Genomic DNA, 24,933 nt, shown 5'->3' with positions numbered 1-24,933 from the left:
GGGAGCCACTTTTGAGATTTTAAGTATTTTTTCTCTGTTTATTTGCTAAGTTTTTCTGCATAGCTGGCTAGCTTGAGCATTTTCTGGCTTGTTAAACTTGATTTCTGTATTAGTAGCTGTATTTAGAGCACAACCAAAAGCTGTTTGCTGAATTTCCTGTTTGCACTTAATTTTAAATCGTTTTTTTCTTAAAACTTGCATATTTTCTGTCCTTGACCTAGCACTCTTGTGTGGGGTCATTTACTGCACTGTTAACACTTGATATTACTTGTGAACCTCTGCTATCTCTGTAAAAAACAAAAACAAAAAAAAAATCTTGCTTTTTTCCCACTTTTCTGAGAGTTAAAAAAGTTCAGTTACAGGCTTGCTGTTCCTGAACTGTTTGAAAGTTTCTGTGAGGCCATTTTTGCTTGGGCTGAAGGAGGGTCTCTCTGTTGATCAGTGGCAGTGACTAACATTGAGCAGCTTCCCTGCCCCCCATAGAGGTGGTTACTGACTTGAAACTGTAGTTTTATTGGCCACTAGGGGTCATTTCCATAACTCCTTCATCTTCCTCTCTTAAAACCTAGTTGCCTCGTGGTTTGGGCGTCTTTTCAGGCTTGTTGGCTGTTGGTGAAGCACCCTCCAAGAGTAAAAAATGCTGAGAGAAGAAGGGAGCCACTTTTGAGATTTTAAGTATTTTTTCTCTGTTTATTTGCTAAGTTTTTCTGCATAGCTGCCTAGCTTGAGCATTTTCTGGCTTGTTAAACTTGATTTCTGTATTAGTAGCTGTATTTAGAGCACAACCAAAAGCTGTTTGCTGAATTTCCTGTTTGCACTTAATTTTAAATCGTTTTTCTTAAAACTTGCATATTTTCTGTCCTTGACCTAGCACTCTTGTGTGGGGTCATTTACTGCACTGTTATAACTTGATATTACTTGTGAACCTCTGCTATCTCTGTAAAAACAAAAACAAAAAAAAATCTTGCTTTTTCCCACTTTTCTGAGAGTTAAAAAGTTCAGTTACAGGCTTGCTGTTCCTGAACTGTTTGAAAGTTTCTGTGAGGCCATTTTGCTTGGGCTGAAGGAGGGTCTCTCTGTTGATCAGTGGCAGTGACTAACATTGAGCAGCTTCCCTGCCCCGTAGAGGTGGTTACTGACTTGAAACTGTAGTTTTATTGTCCATTTTGGGTCTATTCCTGCTTCTTTCCAGCCCCTGCTATCAAGCACGCTTTAACGTGCTTTAGCGATTAGCGGAGTTGCCACTAGAGCAGCATCGGGCAGCCGGTTAAACAAGGTTAAACTCTTTCTGGCTCCAGAAAGTCTGTTCTTCAATTTTTCCCTTAGAACTGCTCTGTTAGGAACCTAAACAGTTTACACCTACACTAAAAAGTGCAGCACTTGTTCCAAATAGCTTTTCTTCTCAAAAAGCTCAGCACTTGTCTTATAAGCATATCCCTTGTCTTATAAGCATTCTCTTTGCAGGTCAAGCACTCCTATATTATACAAATCTCTCACTAGCAAAACCCCCAGGAGTGCCCACTTCCTTCTAAGCCCACTACTTTTCTGTCTCATACCAACTCATAATTCTTTCTAGCATGTCGAAGGGTCAGATGCTGGCGTCCTCTCCTGCCCAGTTGGTGAATCTGCGAATTCTGAGACAATGTTACAATTGCCTCATGTACACGGACAACCCTCTCCTCCTCCCACGTAACACTAACACTTGTGAGAGATGCAGCTATTTAGCCAGACTGGAGGCTGAGCTCTCTCAACTCAGGACTGGCAAGACCAGGCAGGAGGAGAAGGCAACTACACACACCACAATACCAGTCTCACATAACTCAACCACACCACTGAATCAAACACATAAACACACTAAGACATACTCGGAGGCTCTGAGTAAAAATTTACCTAAACAGCAGAGGCCTCCAAAGCAGACACCCAAGCAACTGCAAACTCAATACACCACACAAACAACACATAAACAACAAAATCAGTGTGCAAAGCAGTCACTGCCCTTAAGGCCAAATACAACACCAAACATACTTGTCATAGGTGACTCCATAGTCAGACACACTGATGTCCCGCTCACCAGACTGAGTAAGGAAAATGTCACAGTAAGCTGCCTGTCGGGCGCTAGAATCCGCCACATAACGCAAGCACTCAGGTCTCTCAACAGCAGGTACAAGTATGACTCAGTCATTGTCCACGCTGGTGTCAATGACCTGAGACGTACCTCCTTGGACTACATGAAAAGAGACATTGAGGAGCTCTCTGATTATGTAGCCCAGGCAGGTATGACCCTGACCTTGAGCAGTATCCTGCCTTCACCTAGAATGATGCCACAATACAGTGATAAGATGATCAGCTTTAATAATTGGCTTAAATTCTGGTGTCATTCAAAGGGGATCCAATGTCTGTCTGCCTGGGATGACATGCTGGACAAGCCACGCTGCTTTGCAAGGGACGGCTTGCACCTGTCACCCTAGGCTTCTGGATATTGGCAAAGGCTCTTGCCAACCCCATAGTGCCTTATTTAGGCAAGGCTCAAATTCTAAACCTACCACCCTAGAACACAAAAAAGTAAAAAAACTAAGGGTAATGCTGCTCAATGCCAGAAGTCTCAATCTCAAGATGCACGCACTCGGGGCCCTTCTCAGTATGGAGAACATCGATGTCTGTGCTGTGACAGAAACCTGGTTCAAGGCTCCTGAGAGCACCCCAGCACTATCAGGTTTCACCTCATATCATGCGTTCCGGCCCCAAAATCCGGACAACACCAAGAAAGGAGGGGGGGTGTCCATATTCATAAAGGACACCCACACCTCAAGGTTGGTGGCAACGCACGATGCATCGGAGACCATCCAGGTGCAATTAACCATAGGCAAGACTGCTCTGCAAATTGTAGCATGTTACAGGCCACCCTCTCAAACTCAGGAACCTCACATGGCCTTCCTGAAAACATTGGAGGGGATAAATGTATCTCCAGACACCATCATACTAGGTGACTTCAACTACCCTAATATAGACTGGGAACACTACTCAAGCCCAAACACTCTAGCCCAAAGGTTCCTGGAGTTCATAAACTCAAATGCCATGGAACAACTAGTCACCATCCCCACAAGAGGAGAAAACATACTTGATCTCATCATCACGAACATGGGATCACAATGTTCAACACCGGAAGTATACCCCTCACTGGTGAGATCAGATCATAAACTAATCTCGCTGGAGGTCCTCATCCCGCCCCCACCTGAAATAAAAAAGACCACAGTGAAAAACTTCTCAAAAGCCGACTTCACACTTCTAAAAACTAGTGTGGTCTCCTTTAAGGCCCCTGAGCCAGTGGTAAACATTACTCAAACCGCTGAATCACTTACAAATGCCTTCTACCAGCACCTACAGGACTGCATGGATCAGGCAATCCCAAACAAAACTAAGACTCTTTGTACCAAAGGCAAGCGTCCAGTCTGGTGGACCCCAGCCATAAACAAGCTCTACAACAAAAGGAGGAAGCTACTACAAGATAGAGCAAAATCCTGGAAAGGTAAGACACCTTTGATCATTATAAGTAAAAACTAAGAGCTCTCATAAAATCATCCAAGGCAAATTTTGAGAGAAAAATCGCCAAGGACTCAAAAGACAATCATAAGGCCTTCTTTAGCTATGTTAGAAACCTAGGAAGAAACTCCCAGATATGCTCAGAATTAGTTCAAAATGATGTGAAGATTACTGAACCTACACACATTGCCAACATACTGGCTGACAGGTTCAGTGCAAACTTCTCCCCCCCCCAAAAGGAGAGATATCTATACCAGAGGATTGTAGCCCCAAATATCTCCAACGCCCAGGTGAGAACTGCTCTCTCCAAAGCAAAAAACACAGCATCCATGGGACCGGATGGTGTCCCCGGCTGTGTGCTCCACAAACTCAATGAGGAATTAAACCCGCAGTTAGGACAGCTGTTTAATCTTAGCCTCACCTCAGGATACGTGCAAGGAGTGGCGCGGCGACTGTGGTCCCACTTCACAAGGGCGGTGCCTCCACCGACCCTGGAAATTACCGTCCCATTAGCTTGACAAGCCTTATCTGCAAAGCCATGGAGAGGATCATAATGGAACTCATAAATAAAGACATAGGGAACTTGCAGACCTTGGATCCAACCCAGTTTGGCTTTGTCAAAGGCAGATCATGCCTTTTAAACTTGGTTGACTTTTTCGAGACAGTCACCAAGGCCATTGATGAGGGAAAGGCAGTCCATACAGCCTACCTTGACCTGGCAAAGGCCTTCGACACAATACCCCACTCAGGTATCATCGAAAAACTCATCAGCTTGAATGTAAACCCATACATCACAAGATGGGTTGCAAACTGGCTAAGTGACAGAACCCACAGGGTCAGAGTTGCTGGAGCCATGTCAGACTCAAAGCCTGTCACAAGTGGTGTCCCACAGGGCTCAGTCCTGGGTCCACTCTTGTTCGGCATCTACTTTCTGAAGTACAAGCAAACACAGGAGGGTTATGGCTGACAAAGTTTGCAGATGACTGCAAACTGGATGCCATAGTCGAAAACACATCTGACACAGATATCCTTCAGAAGGGCCTCACAGAAACGGATAACTGGTGCCAGAGCCATGGCCTAAAGTTAAATGCCAAGAAATGCATAGTCATACCCTTCGGGAAAAACAAGGTTACCCCTAGCTACCATATAGGTGGCAATCCACTGAGCACAGAAGAAGTCATTAGGGATCTGGGGACCCAGGTTGACAGTAGCCTTTCGTTTGACACTCATGTTGCTAAAGTAGTTAGGAAAACCTTCTACATTGCCCACCTGATCATGAAGGGATTCACATCTAGATCAAGGGAGGTCATCGTCCCCTGTACTCATCACTCATTAGACCTATGATTGAGTACAATGCCCCATTCGAATGTATCTTACCCGACACCTGCAGCAGCTGGAAAGGCCCCAAAAGTTCCTCACCAAAAGGATAAAGGGTCTCAAAATATGTCTTATGCTGCCCGACTGAAAGAACTCCAGCTCTATTCAGTCTCATACCGCTTGCTCAGAGGTGACCTGTGCCTGACATATAAGGCCATGTCAAACCCTGATTTGATGAATATGCTTCACCTCAAAAATCTAGATTCCTCAGAACCACAAGGCGGGAGACTTAAACCTTGACACGGTTATTAATAGAATGTGCTGGAGGGACAGATTCATCACCCAGAGACTCCCTATGCTGTGGAACAAAATCCCGGTACATGTGAGGCAGAGCACCTCGCTGGCCTTGTTCAAGAGGAATCTTGACCAATGGATGGGAGATCGCAGATATACCCCAGGGATTACTTCAGTGTCACTGCTTGACAGAGGCACAGCAAAATAATAGGCATAGTTTTATTCAAACTAAAGGGGTGGCGAAAGCCAAATAACTATGGGCTAGGCTTATAAATGCCCTTGGGCAGATAGCCTAGTATGAACCTATGAACCTATGAACATCTAGGGATCATTAGGGACAATGATCATTGCAGGTAACAGTACTGTGTTTAAACCACACATTTCATGCAGCTGTTTATACAGAGTATACAGAACAGCAGTTCAAGTGAAAGAAAAAATGTTTATTTTTGAATGACTGTTATTCCTTAATTCGTGTAACGTAACTGTATGCAGCTAACGACTGCATGAAACACAAGCATTTACATGGCTTGCAATCAAAATGTGGAAACAAAGTTCGACGAAACTGGGCTGGTCAAACGCATGTTCTACCAATGCCCGTAATGTCAAACTGAAAATATATGAATTCATATTAGCGAAAGTGAGTACACATTCGCTAATACGAAGTCAACGTTTTGAACTGAGATTGCGGTTTCCTCACTGTAGTACAATCTCGGAGTTGGCATATATAATTTGCAGGGGATGTGGAGGGTGCAGGGGGGCTTTGCCCCTCTGCAAAAATGTTAACGGTAACACAGACTTTCAACATTGGAACTTCCGGTGTTCAAATGCTATTCTGTGGTTACCATTTCCGACATCTTTGGTAATTTGGTATTACCAAATTTGGATAAGTTGATCATTTTGTTAAAAAATGTTGTGGTTTTCCACATTTTGATAGTAAACCCATTTACACACAGTCTTAGAAGCAGTCCCCATCCCATTCTGTCCCGTCATAAACACATGCATCTAGAGTGTTTCTTCCCGGGCCTCCGCTGAAAATTGGCTTTGTTTCAAGTTAGACTTTCCCCGTTAACAACTGTTAAATAAAAAAATAAAACAAATATGTTAAACTGTACATAATTTAGAGTCAGTAAGGCATGACAGCCATGAAAACATAAAAGTATTAAGTATCTTTATGTTTTAATAACTGTCAGGCTTTGCTGACACTTCACTTAACTGTGAGCAGTTTAACAGATGGGGTGGAGAAGGTCTGCTGGTACAGTACTGTTAATGTTTCATGTGATTTAGAGTACATTTCAATAGTTTTACTGCACTGAGTGAAAAAAATATTTTTATGTTTTAATGTCTGCTGTGCCTAATTCTTCACTTACACTGTGCGCATTTAACAATTGCTTGAAATACTAGTAGCAACCCTACCCCATCTGTTAAACTACATGCAATTAAATGAAAAGTCAGTAAGCCATGACAGTCATTAAAACATTTTTTTTCCATTTAGTACTGTATGTTTAATACTTGTAATTCTCAATACTATAGTATACCATATCATTCGTACACAAGTTGACTCCCTGTTTTAATTCCAATATTTCAGCACATATTACACAACTTATACATTAGCATATATAAACGGACACACACACACACACACACACACACACACACACACACACACACACACACACACACACACACACACACGCACTCACACACATACATATAAATAAAGTTTCAGGAAAGAAAAGTGCCCAGCTAGTGTCTAGTAAAGAACACACTCATAACGTGACAGAAGTAGCACAAAGACAAGCTATGGTGGGGTGCCATGAAAGCGGTCTTAGGTGTTGGCAACTATCAAACAAGACAGATGTAAAAATGAATGCCACCCAAGAAGGTAATACCAGGACAACAGGTGACAGATTAGACTACAGACAGTTGCAAACGAAAGCGGTATGAAAGCAATACAGCAAGTGATGATGTAAGCATAGACACTGCAAAAGACAGTGCCAAAAATCAGCACAAAAAGTGATACAGTAAGTGCCCTCTGCAAAAAAGTAATTATTAAAAACAAATTTAGTAAGAGCTATATAAACAGACAATAAATAGACATGGTATGTGCTTGTGTTTTATGCATCAATCTCTTTCTTTCTTTATCTCTCTTAGCCTACTGCTTAAATCTAAGCTGTCCATCTCTCATCACTGGAGTTTCTAAACCATAGTGACGTGCTGCAGCTCGCAAGGATGTTAAAGAATTACTGAAGCGAAAATGTTAGCACTCAACCTCTTAGGGATTATGTGCTTTAACACCTTGTTTACAGAAAAAGTTACCAGAATACTAAAAGGTAATATAACTGAATCCTTACTAAAGGGTTACAACATCAGACCCTGAAAAGTAACACAATACTGAAGCAAAATGTAATAATATATTGATAAGGTTGATGTACTAGCTCAGATGCCAATGCACATGCATGATTTGAGCTATATATTTCACTAACAATACACAAACTGACAGAAAAAAATGTCCACTAGCTAATTTAGATATTTAGGCAAAGATCTGTAAAATATACAGTTACAGTAACAATTTTGTTAAGCAGCTACAGATTGCTCTCAAGTACACCTGTTTCAGCTACTAGTTACAATTACAGCTACAATGAAATTAAGTCCCATTATCAAAAGTTACTTGACTTACCAGTTTCAGGTTGAGATTTTCTTAGAGATAATTGTTTGAATCTGAATTCTTGGATACGGTCATCGTGAAGATTAGGTAAACTTCTGACCATCCTTCTACTTGACCTTAAGTCAGGCCGAATTTGCTTCCATGCTATCATCTCTTCCATCGTTGGACGCCGAGGGCTATCCAGCATCTGCTTCATTCTGGGGTGAAGAAGCAATACTCAGTGAAATACCATGCTTCATGTTAAATGCACCATACTGCTGATAGGTTTCTTTAATGTAACGTTACTCAAGAAACCAAAATCAGTACTATGATCTAACCAAGACATATTTAAAAATACATACAAATCAGGTTTCACAATGAATAAAGTACCACTTAAAGAAATAATACATACAGAATAGGCAGGATGTCACTAAATGTGTTACGTATTCTCAGCAGGGCTTAGTTCAGAACCTTGCATATCAAGAAGCAAAGTTTCACATGGTCACAGACAAAGTCAGCAGCTGGCAAGTTGAATGTGAAATAATCCCAACAGTTGATATATGAAAAGTGATTTTATTTACTTATTTTAAAATATAAGTGGGGGCTATGCTATTTTTCCTAAGTCAGAACATTGAGTATTACCTGATCAGGTGGAGACTACTTGCCCAGGGAAGGAAAGAATGATGTGCTAGTAAGAACAGTATGAAATTATATCAAATACTTTGTAAGTGGGCTGATCAGGATGACTGGGCTTGAGCTAATGAGATTTCTAGCTATTTTTTTTTGTTTATCATCACGGAATAATAAAACAACCAAGCTGGTCTGCTGGGCTAGGTGAAACGATTTTGCAACCGATTTTTGATACGTTTGACTTCTTTTAAAGTTATGGTGGTTATTCCACTGAAGCAAATATGTTTTTTATTATGTTTGGTAGTTACTGCTTTTTTATATGCATGAAATATTTAAACTGGAGTGACTGAATTTGAAAAAGGGCTTCAAAAGTCAAATTATAATTAATATTAAGGTGAGAGAAAGAATGCATACAAAGCTACATAAGGAGATACTGAGTCAAGTCAGACAAATCTAACATTCTGGTAAGTACATACCGTATCTATTTCCTGTACAGACACTGTAACATAAGGACAGATTCCCTAGCTAACCATGGGAAGCCTAACCCATCAGGCCTTTGAGAATGACAGCTCCAAAGGAGGCCCAAGCCCTTGGAAGTGTGTTCAAACTATAATGTTTTGCAAAGGTATGCAAGACTGACCATATAGCAGCTGCTGCAATATCTTCTAAAGGTACATTTTGAAGAAAGGTGGCTGAAGTATCTTGGGCTCTGCTAGAGTGTGTTCTTGGCCTGGTATTTAGGGTCCTTCCTTCTGAGGAAGAGCAATAAGAAATACAGTCACATATCCACCTGGCTATTGTAAGATTAAGCACCTTGTGGCATTTTCTTACTGAGGAAAAGGATATAAACAACTGTCGTGTCTAAATTCCTTTGTACAATCCAGATAAAAAATGAAGCGGTCTATGAACATCTAAACAATGTAACCGATATACCCCACTATTGGCATACCTGGGGGAAGAACAGTGGCAGGTTAAAAGATTGGTTCAAGTTGGTGTGTAACTACCTTAGGCATGAAATCTGGGGGTTAATTTGGAGAGTAACCCTGTTTGGATGGATAGTCAAATATGGACACCGGAGAGCAATGCATGAATCTCCGATACTCTTTTTCACTGAGGTAATGGTTACCAGAAAGGTTGTTTTCCATGTTAGGAACTTTAAAATAATAAAATCCGCTGGTTCAAAGGGAGGCTTTGTTAGTTTCTTTAGAGAAAAATTTAAATCCATGATGTAGCTGATCTAGCCAGGGGAGGTTTGAGCAAAACACTCCTTTCAAAAGGGCCTTACTAGGCTTGTATGATGCTAGGGAAGATGATGGAAAACCGGAATGAAAGGATAAAATAATTTCTGTATGTATCTTCTGCATAGAATAACTGACCCCTTCTCAAAAATATAAGCCAAAAAGGTTAAGAACTTAAAAAAACAAGAAATAAATTCTCCTCACCACTACTAAAGACACCGAGGGTAGACAAATGAACAAAGAAAAAAGACCTTGGGTGTCGTCCACAGCTTCAGGCTAGCCTAGTAATTAACATCCACAACTTCTTGTCTTTGGTGTTCTGAAAGGCACAGGACAAAAATAAATGTTCAAAGTGGAGATTTGTCTCCTATAATGTAGTTCTATGTTAAAAATGCTAGAATCATGTATTGATGTTTGGTAGGTTTCTTCTAGATTTTAGAACAGATCTGAGAGGTACTATTGTATTAAGACCTGGGGGGTCGATTGGCTCTAAAATTGTTGATCCAAAAATCCGCCCCTGAGCGTTTTTTTCTGGCTATACTACTCAGAACTCAGAAACAGCTCCTCGTGGTCCTGCAGAGTGGTGCTAGCAGCAGAGAATGGAGAAAAGCGACTACTTTCCTGATCTAAGTATTTTTTTGCTGTTTTTACCTGAGAGACCTTCCTTTTCTTACTTTGAACAAGTTTAAACTGCTTTATTACCTGTTTTTTGCATTGTACATTATCTGCACTTAAAGTTACATTTGGTCGAAAGTCTGTTGTTTAATTTAACTGTTGAGGCTACCCACTAAAGTGAGCTAGCCTGTGTAAGTGATTTATTGCTGTTTTTCCTGCATTTCTGTGTACTTTTTAACCTAAAAAACAAAATATATATATATATATATATATATATATATATATATATATCCTTGTTTTCTCGCCTTTCTCGACTAGTTTAGACCAGTATACAGGCTTTGCTGTATTCTGGACTGTGGTGTAGTTCCTGTGTTGTCCATTGCCTTACTTGGATAGAAGGAAGTTTCTTTGCTCACCAGCGGGAGGGGGGAGCCTTGAGCAGCCTATCTGTCCCTGAAGGAGTGACCTCAGCACAAGAGCTTGTAGTAATTGGTCGTTTTGGACCATTTCCAGCTCTTTTGAAGTTTCCTGTTTAAAATCCGCATTTGCGCGGCTTTGCGTGATTGTGCGCATAGCGCAGCGCCGGTTAAACAGGCTTGAACTATTCCTGGCTCCGCCAAGTCTGCACTTCAATTTTTTCCCTAAGAAAGCTCTACTTTCAACAAAATCAGTCTATTCGTTTTATCATAAGCCTAGCACTTGCTCCTAAAACCTTTCTTTTAAGTGAAGCATCCTTAAACTAACTTAAGCACTACATCCACCTACAACTTGTGCTAATACTCACTTCCCTTTAAAGTCCTCTCTCTGACCCAGTTACACATCACCCCCTTATACTATTCTGGCATGTCGAGTGGTATATTACTGACATCCTCTCCAGTTCAGCTGGTTAATCTGGGAATCCTGAGACAATGTTACAATTGTCTCATGTACACAGACAACCCTCTCCACCTCCCAACAAACACAAACACATGTGAGAGATGCAACTATATAGCCAAACTGGAGGCTGAACTCTCTCAACACAGGACTAGCAAGACCAGACAGGAGGAGAAGGCAACCACACACACAACAAACCCACTCTCACATAAACCAACCACAACTGCAAACCAAACACATAGTAACACAAAGACATACTCGGAGGCTCTAATAAAAAACTTACCAAAACAATAGAGGCTCCCAAAGCAGACATCCAAGAAAACACCACCTCAAAACTCTGCACAAGCAACACATAGTACACAAAGTCAGTGTGCCAAACAATCACAGCCCTTAAGGCGAAACACCATGCCTGATACACTAGTAATAGGTGACTCTATAGTCAGACACACACTGACGTCCCGCTTACCAGGCTGAACAAAGAGAGGGTAACGGTGAGCTGCCTGTCGGGAGCTAGGATCCGCCACATAACACAAGCACTCAGGTCACTTCAAAGCAAGTACAAATATGACTCCGTCATTGTCCATGCCGGCGTGAATGACCTGAGACATACCTCCTTGGACTACATGAAAAGAGACATAGAGGAGCTCTCTGATTATGTAGCGCAGGCCGGTATGACCCTGACCCTGAGCAGCATCTTGCCCTCACCAAGAATGATGCCACAATACAAAGACAAGATGATCAGCTTCAATAATTGGCTCAATTACTGGTGTCATTCTAGGGGGATCCAATGTCTTTCTGCTTGGGATGACATGCTGGACAAGCCACGCTGCTTCGCAAGGGACGGCTTGCACCTGTCACCACTGGGCTTCCGGATATTGGCTAAGGCTCTTGCCACCCCCATAGTGCCTTTTTCAGGCACGGCTCAAAAGACAAACCCACCACCTTAGAAAACAATAAAGGAAAAAAACTAAGGGTAATGCTGCTCAATGCCAGAAGTCTAAATCTCAAGATGCAGGCTCTCGAAGCACTCCTCAGTATGGAGAGCATCGATGTTTGTGCAGTAACTGAAACCTGTTTCAAGGCTCCTGAGAGCACCCCAGCCCTACCAGGTATACCTCGTATCATGCATTTCGGCCCCAAAACCTGGGACGAACCACAAAAGGAGGGGGAGTGTCCATATTCATTAAAGACACCCACACCTCCAGGTTAGGGGCAATGCACGAAGCATCAGAGACCATCCATGTGCAACTAACCATAGGCAAAACTGCTATACAACTTGTAGCATGCTACAGACCACCGTCACAATCTCAGGAACTCCATTCAGCCTTCCTGAAGACACTGGAGGATATGAATGTCTCACCAAATACCATCATATTGGGAGACTTCAACTACCCAAACATAGACTGGGTGCATTACTCAAGCCCCAACACCCTAGCCCAAAGGTTCCTGGAATTCATCAACTCAAATGCGATGGAACAACTAGTCACCTCCCCCACAAGGGGAAATAATGTACTTGACTTGATCATCACAAACATGGGGACAAAATGCTCAACACCGGAAGTATACCCCTCACTAGTGAGATCAGACTATAAACTAATAACCCTAGATATTCATATCCCACCTCCACCCCCAACACAAAAGACCACAGTGAGAAACTTCTCAAAAGCCGACTTTTCATTCCTTCGGACTGAAATGGTATCCTTCAAGCCCCCTGGGCCAGTGGAAACCACATCCCGCACTGCTGAATCCTTCACAAATGCTTTCTACGGGCATCTCCAAGAATGCATGGATCATGCAATCCCAAATAAAACCAAGACCCTTTCCACCAAAGGCAGGCATCCTATATGGTGGACCCCAGCCATAAACAAACTTTATAACAAGAGAAGGAAGCTACTGCAAGACAGAGCAAAATCCCATAAAGGGAAGGCATCCCTGATTAGCACTAGCAAAAAACTAAGTTCGCTAATAAAATCATCAAAGGCCAACTTCAAGAGAAAAATTGCTAAGGACACTAAAGATAATCACAAGGCCTTCTTCAGTTATGTTAGAAACCTGGGCGGAAACCCTCAGATATGCGCAGAGTTAGTTCATAATGGCAAAAAATACACTGAACCCACAGATATTGCCAACATACTGGCAGACAGGTTCAGTGCAAATTTCTCCCCTCCCTCTCCCCCAAAAGATGAAATAAATATCTCAGCTGAATGCAACCTCCCTGAAATCTCAGATGTCCAGGTGAGAGCTGTCCTCAGCAAAGCTAAAAATACAGTATCCGTGGGACCTGACGGTGTCCCGGGTTGCGTGCTACGTGAACACCTAGAGGAGTTAAACCCGCACATAAGAACACTGTTTAATCTTAGCCTTGCTACAGGATACATCCCTGAACACTGGCATACAGCTACAGTGGTCCCACTCCACAAAGGTGGCACCTCTACAGACCCTGGAAACTACCGCCCCATAGGCTTGACCAGCCTGGTCTGCAAAGCTATGGAAAGGATCATTATGGAACTCATAAACAAAGACATCGGGGACCTACAGACAATTGACCCTACCCAGTTTGGCTTTGTAAAAGGCAGATCCTGTCTTTTTAAACCTGGTGGACTTTTTTGAAACAGTCACTAGAGCCATCGATGAAGGCAAAGCAGTTCATACAGCCTACCTGGAGCTGGCAAAAGCCTTCGACACAATACCCCACTCAGGCATCATAGACAAGCTCAACAGCTTAAATGTAAACCCGTTTGTCACAAGATGGGTTACAAACTGGCTAAAGGACAGAACCCACAAAGTCAGAATAGCAGGAGCTATGTCAGACTCTAAGCCAGTCACAAGTGGAGTCCCACAGGGCTCTGTCTTGGGACCCCTCTTGTTCGGCATTTATTTCTCAGATGTGCAGGCAAACATAGGGGGGTTTGGCTGACAAAGTTCGTAGACGACTGCAAACTAGGCACCATAGTCGACACACCAACTGACACATGCATCCTCCAGAAGGGCCTCACAGAAACAGACGACTGGTGCCAGAGTCATGGCCTTAAACTAAATGCCAAAAAATGTATAGTCATCCCCTTTGGAAAAAACAAAGTACCCACAAATTCCCACATCGGTGGTAATCCACTAACTACAGAAAAAGTAATCAGAGACCTGGGGACCCAAGTTGACAGTGACCTCTCATTTGACACCCACATCGCCAAAGTGGTTAGAAAGACCTTCTACCTTGCCCACCTTATCATGACGGGATTCACATCCAGATCAAAGGATGTCATTGTACTCTTATATTCCTCCCTTGTCAGGCCTATGATTGAGTACAATGCCCCATTTGGTATGCACCTCACCTGCACCTGCAGCAGCTGGAGAGACCCCAAAAGTACCTTACCAAGAGGATCAAGGGTCTCCAGCATATGTCATATGCTGCCAAACTGAAAAAGCTCTAGCTCTATTCAGTAGCATACCGCCTGCTCAGAGGTGATCTGTGCCTTATGCACAAGGCCATGTCCAATTCAGAATTAACGGACATGCTTCACCTCAAAAAATCCAAATCCATCAGAGCCACGAGAGCTAAAGATCTAAACCTCAGCACAAATATGAATAGAACATGCTGGAGGGACAGATTCACAACCCAGAGGCTTCCCGCACTCTGGAACAGGATACCTGTCCATGTTAGGCAGAGCCCCTCACTGACTCTCTTCAAGAGAAATCTGGAATAATGGATGGGTGATCGTAGGTTTACCCCAGGGGTCATCTCTGTGTCATTGCTAGATAGAGGCACAGTAAACTAAATTTAATTTAAATTGTACACTTTTGTATCATTACATGGGGTGGCGAAAGCCACATACACTTTGGCTAGGCTTATAAATGCACTAGGGCAGATAGCCTAGTACTATACTATGAAACTATGAAAAGATCTCTCTCAATTCTGTCCTGTTATGGACATCTCCTTCCCTGATGTTTTGGGTGACCAGTTCCACTGCTTTGAACAAGAAATTATGCGTAAACCATGGACCAATATTTTTGTCCTGTGCCTTTAAGAACACCAAAGACAATTAGCTACCAGCTCTTGATTGTGTTTCCTTTATAAACAGTAAGAGCTAACCACACTTTTATATGATCTGAAGAAGGCATCTGCCGAAAGCGCTTATCGTTTGGACAATTTCAGCAGCTTTTTACACTCCAGTGAAGTATATGTTTTTGTCAGCTTTGCTTACAAAGCATCTATTAACTGTGCTTTAACAACTTGAAGCCTGAAGTTGTGGATGTTAATTACTAGGCTAATTATTTCAGCATCTCAGTGAAGCTTGCATTTTGTCAGCTTCACTTTTTAAGTTTTCAATAAATTGAGTTTTAACAGCCTGAAGTTTGAAGCTGTGGATGACAACTGCTTGGATACTTAACTTTTTTCAGTTCACCATATTCTAGTGAAGTTTACATCCTGTCAACTTCACTTTTTAAGGGATTAATAAATTGTGTTTTAACAGTCTGAAGCCTGAAGCTGTGGACGACACCCAAGAACTTAAAAAAAGTCACTGATGTGGCGTTTACACCCCCTATCTGAGGTCCACAAGACAACATTTTTCCACTTGCCTCCATATATCTTCTGAGTAGATGTTTTTGAGAAGCAGGTATGAGGTTGTATATATCTATGGCAAAGGATGGATCCTTGGCCATTACTGGAAGTGGAGTAACCATGCAGTCAGATGAAGGGAATGAATGTCCAGGTTAGGCAGCCTGAACAGATGAAGCAGGAGATTGGGGTGCTGCAGTATGATATGGGGTCTTCTCATTAGCTGAGACCACAACAAGAAGACCCATATTTAGCAGGGCCAGAAAAGAACTATGACAATGACGTTTACTTAGCATGCCTTAGCTTCCTGTATGAGCCTGGGTATGGTAGAAAAGGGAGGAAGGCATAAAGGAGACCTAGGGGCCAATCATGGGCAAAGGTGTCCCTTGGTGCCTACCCACTGAGAGGGATAATATTGAAAAAGTCTTCATTTCATGAGGAAAGGTGAAGAGAAGAGACTGCAGCATGGTGTACCCCCACCTCTGAAATTTGTTTTGAGTTGCTCTCTTGTTGAGAAACCATCCATGAGGAAGCAGTAGCTGTCTACTTACCTTGTCCACTATCATGTTAGATGTCCTCTACATATGTGGTGTGACTTTAAGGCTCATTTCCATACCTTCATAGCCTTTCTGTTAGGGGGGTAGGACCTTGTTCCACCTTGTTTGTTTATATAACATAAGACTACCATATTGTCAGTGTGTATGACATTCACACCATGAGTGAGCTGGTTCCACAATGCCTGTAACTCTGAGAGAACTGTTCTCAACTCTAGCACAGTGATGAGTGTCACATGCCCTGGTCTGTCTTCTTTCAATAATGCCCATAACAGTTGCATCGGTTGTCATTGTGGTGGTAAGGGATGGGCATACAAAAGGTGTATCCACAAAAACATTCTGTGGCCTTGTTCACCACAACAGGCTCCTTATGCATGCCTTGAACAGCTTGATTGTGTTTGTCATAGGTTGAAGGCTTTGGTCCCACTGTACTCTGAGTACCCACTACAAGATTCTTATATTTCATCTGGTGAAAGGCATGCTTTGAACAGCAGTGGCCATGAGCCCTAACATCTGTAAGACCATAGAAATTGAATGTTGGGATGTGCAGAAGTTTTTGAATGTCCTCGATTTTGGACTCATTTCTTTCTGGGTGCAATTTTGCTCTCTGGTCTAGCATGTCTAACTGGCAGCCTATGAACAGAATGGACTGAGTTAAACACAGATGAGAAATTATGACGTTGATGATGATCCCCAAGGATATACAGAGTCGTGGTAAGTACTCTTGTCATCACCAGCAATTCCATTGATGCGGCTGCTATAAATCAGTCATTGAGGTGGGGAAAACATATACCCTTTGTAGTGACATGTGGACTGTGGCTGGGGCCAAAATCTGGTGAACACCTGTGAGGCCTGTGTTGAGACCAAGTTGCAGGGCTCTGAACTGATAATGACTGTCTCCCACCTTGAAGAGCAGGAACTTCCTTGATACTGCTGCTATCTTGATATGGAAGTGTGCATCTTGGAGTTCTACCGAGCACATCCAGTCCCTCCCTGCAAAAATTGACAGAATGGACTGCAATGTGACTATCTGGAATGACTGTTTATTTACATACTCATTTTATCAAACTCAGGTCAAGAATAAGTCTGAGGACCTGTATTTTCTTGGGCACTATAAAAAAAAAAAAAAAAAAAAAAACGAGTATAATTTGGACCCTATCTGTTCTAATGGGACCTCTTAGTAGCCGTTTTTTGAAGGAGAGATTGAGCTTCCTTTATGGCTCCCCTCCTTTGTCAGGGTGGCACTGCAGGACGATGAGAGGGCCGGCTCTTGTGCATCTCTAAAGACCAGCCTCTAGATACGCTATTCCTTATTCACCTGTCTGTTATGATGGCCAATGTTGGATTGAGGTGGAGGGAAAGACATTCCCAGACTGCCTCCAGAGCAGGTCAGATGGCAACTGTTCAAGACTCATATTGCAGGATTCTTAAAAGGAGCCTCTACAGCCCTCATGATTTGGTCCACCTCTGCCTCCAGGGTTATGGCTTAAATGGAATTCCCCTCTACCTCAGAAAACTGTCATACTGCTATCTTCCCTGGAGCTGCTGTGATCCATGAAACCACAAGTTCTTGGCTCCTTTTGGTGCCTCTGAAAATATTTTTTTTAAATAAAAAAATAAATAAATAAATAAAATCTTTGAGGCATAAAAAATGTGACCCAATAAGCGAAGTGGTCCTCATGGTTAGGCCTGAACCCCCCACTCTAGCTGCACCATGCACAGTATTATAAATCAGTAACATGGCAAGAGACGATGCAGAAGAAATGGTTACCATCTGTGTTTTTAATTGCATCATTATATCACCCATGGGCAGCTGTTTCAGAGTATCTGATGCTTTTGCACCAGTTCTCTCTGAAACCTGGACATATAATGAACATCAAATAGTATTATGCAAGCCAGAAGCAAAACAGAGGATGTGAGAAAGGCCTTAGAATGTCTTAATGTAAGGAAGTATGGAGTGTTTTTTACTCGTGTTGGTATACATTATCTCACCCACAATAACTCTCTGACTGTTAGTAGGTAACTTACAGCCCTCTTAGAAGTGCCAAGATGTATTTTCCACAAATCACATATAGAAAGAAGAGTCAGGTCACCATGAATACAAAGATGTTTGGGTAAATACCCACATGATAATATACCCCAGTTTAAAAAATGGAAATACGCAGAACATTCAAGCCTAACTTTGGGCACACATGTTTAGACAGGATGGCATGCATTTGTCAAGCTCAGGGAAAAAAAAAATTGCAGCAGATATTTTGCAATATTTAACAAACACAAAGCATAATTTTTGCCCGGTCAAAAACTTAGCAGTTCACAAATAGCAGCATATGATGCATCCATGACGGTTGTTAATGCTAGGAACATTAATAAAACTTTTTTTTATTGGAAAATTTGATACTTTCCCATAAGATTGATATTGTTATTGTTTGTGAAACACAGTTAAAGAACAATGACTAGAAACAGAAACCAGTTCTGGCAGGGTGTAAATGTTTTTACTGTAACAGACAGTCTAAAAAAATCAGGTGGTGGGGTTATGACAGGGATTAAAGATTTTTATGAGACCTGTGCTTATTACATGTTCAGTGATAACACCAATACTATAGACTGTATTAACTGTCAATAAAGACAACCCTAGAACATATAACATTTGTTGGAGTGTATAGTTCATCAAACTGAAGTCCTGAAGACCTAAAGGCATTCATTTGTTTCTTAAATGAAACACAGGAGAAAAGAACAGTGGCCAGGGACATAAATTTACCAGAAACAGACTGAATAATATTGATTTAGCAACAATAGTAAGGACATTTTTAGCTGTGTATGTTCAGGAGTAACAATTACTTCAGATTGTAAGAAAGCTTACTAAGGAATGGAACTTACTAGACATTGTTTGCGTTCTTAAAGAAAGTACTGTTATTTCATGTCAAGTTTTACCACCATGGATATGAAAATTTAAGTTATTATGAAAAACTAAAATATCTAAACTTTTCTAAATGTCTCAGACAGATATTTAATAGGAGATCTTATTCAGGTATACAGGACATTTAGAGACAACTACCCCTGGGAAAATCTGGGTTTAGAAAAAAGTAGCAGAGAATCATCATGCAACCTATGTACAAGATTTTATAGAAATAAGAAGTGTACTAATTGGTTCTCTGAGACAGTAGCTGAAGCATGAAACAGACTAACAAATGGCATTAAAGCAAGCACTAGTTTTGATATTTTAAAGAACAGCCTGGACACTTATTACTGGGAAAGAATAGTTGTGTAAGAACTTACCATAACCTTAGATGTCCTTCTCTTCCATGCTGCAGTATTCATAACAGTAGGGAGGTGGCTGTCTGCAGCACCGGACATCCGGCCAGTGTATCAAAGTCTTAGGAGCAGGCGTATGTGTTACATTGCTTGTCAGAGCCATAAACCGACATCAGCTATAAAAGTGACGTCTGCACGTACCCCCTTCAGAAATGACTGCCGCATACAGTAGTACCCCTGGGGAGCAAGGAAAGGAAGCTTTTCAGACCCACATATGCCACCAGGCCACAGGAACCCAATAAATGTATGTGCCTGTTACATTGTCCTGTTTGGATGGAGAGAAAGTAGGGAAAGTCACTCCGGATGGGCAAAACAAAGCAAGAGGGGGTTGGAGGGGGAGTCTGAATACTGCAACATGGAACAGAAGAACACCTAAGGTTATGGTAAGTTCTTACACAACTATTCTGTCTTTCTATTCTCATGTTGCAGTATTCATAACTGTAGGGAGAGTGCCCAAGCTTTAAGTATGAGCCTGTAAAATTGATCTAGCAAACCCAGCTCTGGCTCTGAAGACCAAGTCTAGCTTGTAGTGCTTGGTAAAGGTATGAACTGAGGTCTAGGTGGCCACTTCCAGTATGGAAGCATAGACTACCCCCCTGAAAAAGGCTGCTGAAGAGGCAGCTGCCCTAGTAGAATGAGCTCTTACATTGGTAGTTAAAACCTTTCCATGAAAGGAATAACAGGCAGCAGAGACAGATTTAGAAATCCATGATGATACAGTCGGCTTAGAGACTGCCTTCCCCCAAGGCCTTTGGGTGGAAGGAGACAAACAGCTAGTCAGACTTTCTAATGGATTTGGTCTTGTCTAGGTAATACCTAAGCTGCCTATGAACATCCAAGGAATGTAGGGTTCATTCAGATGGATTTTGAGGTTGAGGGAAAAAACAGGGAAGTTAATGGCAGAAGCATCTGTGAAGATTTGTTGTGAGGGTGGAGGAATCTGCAAAGATATACCCTGACTGAGGCAGATGGCTGCAATCCACCACTGCAGCTCTTTTTTCAGGCATGGGAGGAAAGGTAGAGAGTATCCAGAGGGTGTGAATGTTGGTTCCATTGACTCCTCAGCACCCACTGAAATCTTCCCATGTGCAGCCTTGCTAAGGGGTGCATGGGTATCAAGGATGCCATGTGGCCTAGAACCCTTAGGAATTCCCTGGCTGATAAGATTTGGAGACAAAGGAGTGTTTGGAGGTAATGTGTGATGGATTATACCTTCCGGCAAGGAATGATGACTGCCATCAGGTCTGTTTTTATCCTGCACCCCAAGAAAACCAGGTCTTGGGTGGGTGTCAGGTAAGATTTTTTTCTGGTTCACAGTGAACCCTAGATTTGCTAGGATATTGGACACCATGCCTAGGTGGTGATGTAGGGGGTGGCAATCCTGATGAAGTATCAAGAGGTCAGCTAGGTATGGACATATTTGAATGCCCTGCAGTCAGTAGTGGGCGAAAACTGGAGCTAATCACTTTGTAAATACTCCATGGGCTGTGGAGAGCCCAAATGGCAATGCAGAAAATTGAAAGTGCAAGGAACCCATGGAAAAGCATAGGAACTTCCTGTAGCTGGGGTGAATAGGGATACGAAGGTAAACATCCTTAAGATCTGGGGATACCATGAAGGCTTGGTGAGGGATGAGAGGTCGGAGGTGATGCAAGGTGAGCATTTTGAAGGTAGGCACCTTGGGGAATAGATTGAATACATTGGCCTCCAAGGGCCATCTTTTCTTGGAACCAAAAACATCCTGAAGTAACCCCCCCCTTGTTTGTCTGTTCTGGAGGTACTCTTTCTATGGTGCCCTGAGTTTCAAGCTGATCCAAAATTAGGGGGAAGAGGTGAAGCTGTCTTGTAGGTGGTTGGGGTGTCCCGTGAAAGGGAGGAAGTGTCCACCAAGTCATAAAATATCCTTTCTGGATGATGGAAAGGACCAAAGCCTCTGAAGTAATTTTCCAGCAGGAAGGTAGGGAAAGGGTGAGGTGGTGAGATAAGGGAGTGGAGTTGTGTAACGGGTTTGACTTACAGTGGAGGGGCTCTGTCCTGGTCAGACTGCCTCTGAAAGGGAGTTGGGGTGGAGATGGAAGGTTGTTTAGGAGTGGAGTGTATCTTAGGTTGCCTCTCTTCCTTAGCCTGTGGGGGACTGGAATGAGATGATTGCCTCCTAACAAAAGTGGTTCTTTGAGGGTAGTTCCTATGATACCCAGGAATAGAAAAAACTAACAAATGCTTTAGATTTTGTAGCTCCTTGTCCTTTTCCTGTAGGGATTTAAGGAGCTCTGCAGATGCTGCACTGAAAACGGCCTTATTATCAAGAAGTGCATCTAGCAATTTGGTATGGACATCCATAGTAAGGGGCTGTAACCTTACCCAAGAATATCTTCTTAGGACAGAATCTGAGGCTGCAGATTTTGAGGATGCCTCTACCGCATCATAGCTGAACTTTATGAAGTGCCTGGTCACTTGAGAGGTGGTAGAGGGCAGTACAGAGAGTTGTGACTTAGCAGGAGAGTCTGGCACATCTGGAATCAGCGCAGAAGCTTTTGATATGGTATCTAAAACAAACCTAGCCAAGTCAGTTTGGTAATTTAGGGCTCTGATGGCTAGAGTGGAGGAGGTATATACCTTCTTCCCTAGTCTATCCATACATTTGCTGTACTTGTCATTGGAAAACAGAGAGGTGGAGGGCAGCTGTCTGGATGATTTATCTGCTGACACTGCAAAGACAGCAGAGTCTGCAGAGGGGTTCTTGAAAAGAACTGTGTATCCTGAGGAACTTTATAAAATCTATCATTACATTTAGAAGCTGGGGGCTGAGAATCAGGGGTCTGGGATGGAGCCAGAAAGGCATTATGAAAAGCTGGAAGCAGGGGAGGGACTGCAGATGGAAGATGGAGAGGGCTGGTCCTTCTGTAATAATTCAAAGTATCTCTTTTTTATTTCAGAGACATCTGAGGCCTGCCACTTAAAATGTTCTCTCATCAGAGAAATGGTGTCCCGAAAGGAGAATTCCTCTCCTGGAGATTCAGGACTAATAAAGTCCTCTTCCTCAGGGGTAATGAAGTCCTTGGGGAATTCTATCTGGGAGCAATAGGTAAGTGATTCATTACAGGAAGAGAGTTCTTCATCTGAATCTTCTAAGGCCTGCACAGGTGTAGGTGCTGGTAGAGGTACCTGAGACGGGAGGGCATGGAAGGCCCTGAAAAGATTTTGGGAAAAAAAAATTCACATCCAGGAGCTGATTCAGCTTCTCTATGTTCCCTATGTTTTAATTTCTGTTTCCTCTTCAGAGGAGTAGAAGGATGTGTTGACTTAGAGGCTGACACCTGTGAGGATGGATCGGGTAGAGTAGGCCCCTCCGACACCAGGAGTCATGGTTCCCCTTCACCATTAGGGACTGATGGCTGATCAACCTCAGGAGACGTACTCAGCATTTCCACCGAACCAGCTTCCACCATGGTTCCCGGTTCTAGCTGTGAAATGGGCATCCAATGAGACCCTGGGTGAACATCCTCCTAAAAATCTTACCGGACTCCTGAGTTGCAGCATGGGTGTCAGGCCTAACTTTCTTGACATTCTTACGAGGTGGCTCATCGGAGGTACCTACCTCACTCTTCATGACTAAAGCTAGATGCTGGAGCCTCTGGTTTTCTAAATAAAGCTTTAAGGCAGCTAGATGGCTTCAAAGCATTTTAGGTACAAAATATCGCTAGACATATGACTGTGGCCTTCACCTAAACAGAATAAGCATTTATCACGCTTGTCATTATGTGGAGTTTGTCTTCCATAAGCACACTTCCCCTTCCTAGCTGACATTTATATCTGAAAAGCAATAAGAAGGCAACAAAAAACACAAAGGGGTACTTATCTGTATCGGATAGCTGAAACAAATGAACAAACTGATTCTTGGAGCTGGTGAACAGAAGTCCGTAGATCACTGTGGCAGAAAACTTCTGAAGGGGGTACGTGCAGATGTCACTTTTAAAGCTGACGTCAGTTTATGGTCCTGACAAGCAAAGTAAGCACGTACCCTGCTCCTAAGACTTTGGTATACTGGCTGGATGTCTGTTGCTGCAGGCAGCAACCTCCCTACAGTTATGAATACTGCAACATGAGAATAGAAGGCCATATAATAGTTGTGTAAGAACTTATCATAACCTTAGATGTTCTTCTCTTCCATGTTGCAGTATTCAATCCCCCCCAACCCCCTATTGCTCTGTTTTGCCCATCTGGAGTGACTTTCCCTACCTTCTTTCCATCCAAACAGGACACTAACAGGCACATACATTTATTGGATTCCTTTGGCCTGGTGGCATATGTGAGTCTGAAAAGCTTCCTTTCCTTTCTGCACAGGGGTACTACTGGATGCAGCAGTAATTTCTGAAGGGGGCACGTGCAGATGTCACTTTTATAGCCGACATTGGTTTATGGCCCTGACAAGCAATGCAGCATGAACCCCTGCTCCTAAGACTTTGATACACTGCCCAGAAGTCCGGTGATGCAGGCAGCAACTTCCCTACAGTTACGAATACTGCAACATGAGAATAGGAGGACATCAACTGTTTTGGTATATTGGCAGGCCTGAAGGGCATTATTGCCCGTGTTTGAAACATTTGTACCAAATGGACTCACATCCTGAGTCTCCCTCCCAAGATACAGATTTTAAAGAAGTGGAGGTTCCCCAAAATGACCTCCAGAGGCCATCACTTTTAGTGAAATGTATGTATGTATATATACCATATAGTTCAGTGCTCTGATGGAAAATGTTCCTGAACCACAGACTCATTTCCCTAGCTGATCCACCATCCCAGATTCTCTACTTGTGGGATGGATAGCTTGTATATTCTCCTTAACGTCTGTCTTGGTAATAGAGACAACTATGGAGTCCACAAGAGGGCCCTTACTCTAGTGCTATCTATTCTTGAGGGTCCACAGCACTCAATCAGGCTTATGGGGAATTGGTTCTATAACATCAGGCTCCTTTTGAACTTTGTTGCACATCATATCTACTAACTTGTCTTGGTGTGGAACTTCCCAGGCCACTGAGTGGGAAGACTGATAGGCCTCCTTCAACATTTCTACCTCCAGGAAGTTGAGGGGAGTCAATGCGCTACAAGATCCACTCTGTCTTATCATTTCTACATTTCACTGAAACTGGTGTCCTCTGGAGGGGATTTGGGGGAACTTCCACCTCTTTAAAATCTATATTTTGGGAGGGAGACTCAAGGTGTGAGTCCAGTTGGTTCCCTTTGCACTACCTTTTATCAGAGGAATTGTGAAGAGAGACATGCAAACTCTCTGTGGAAAAATGCATCCCAGATGTCTGCACCATAGGCTTAAAAATGTCCAAATCCTTTGGGAGCATTGAGG

The 24,933-nt window shown here is 42.6% G+C and overlaps 1 protein-coding gene across 1 annotated transcript in view; it reads right to left on the bottom strand.

Moving 5' to 3' along the window:
• Positions 1-24,933, bottom strand: part of LOC122798379 (DENN domain-containing protein 3-like) — a 1,373,701-nt gene that overhangs the window by 773,434 nt on the left and 575,334 nt on the right. The window contains exon 13 of the mRNA XM_044067263.1: positions 7,829-8,013. Within this exon, the coding sequence (XP_043923198.1) occupies positions 7,829-8,013 (185 nt within the window). The remainder of the gene's footprint in view (positions 1-7,828; positions 8,014-24,933) is intronic.

This window comes from Protopterus annectens, chromosome 3.part1 (genome assembly GCF_019279795.1).
Source record: "Protopterus annectens isolate FY-2018-M chromosome 3.part1, PAN1.0, whole genome shotgun sequence".
In the NCBI taxonomy this organism is placed as follows: domain Eukaryota; kingdom Metazoa; phylum Chordata; order Ceratodontiformes; family Protopteridae; genus Protopterus; species Protopterus annectens.
Note: the sequence above shows the minus strand (reverse complement) of the source record. Positions and strands in the feature narration are given on the sequence as shown.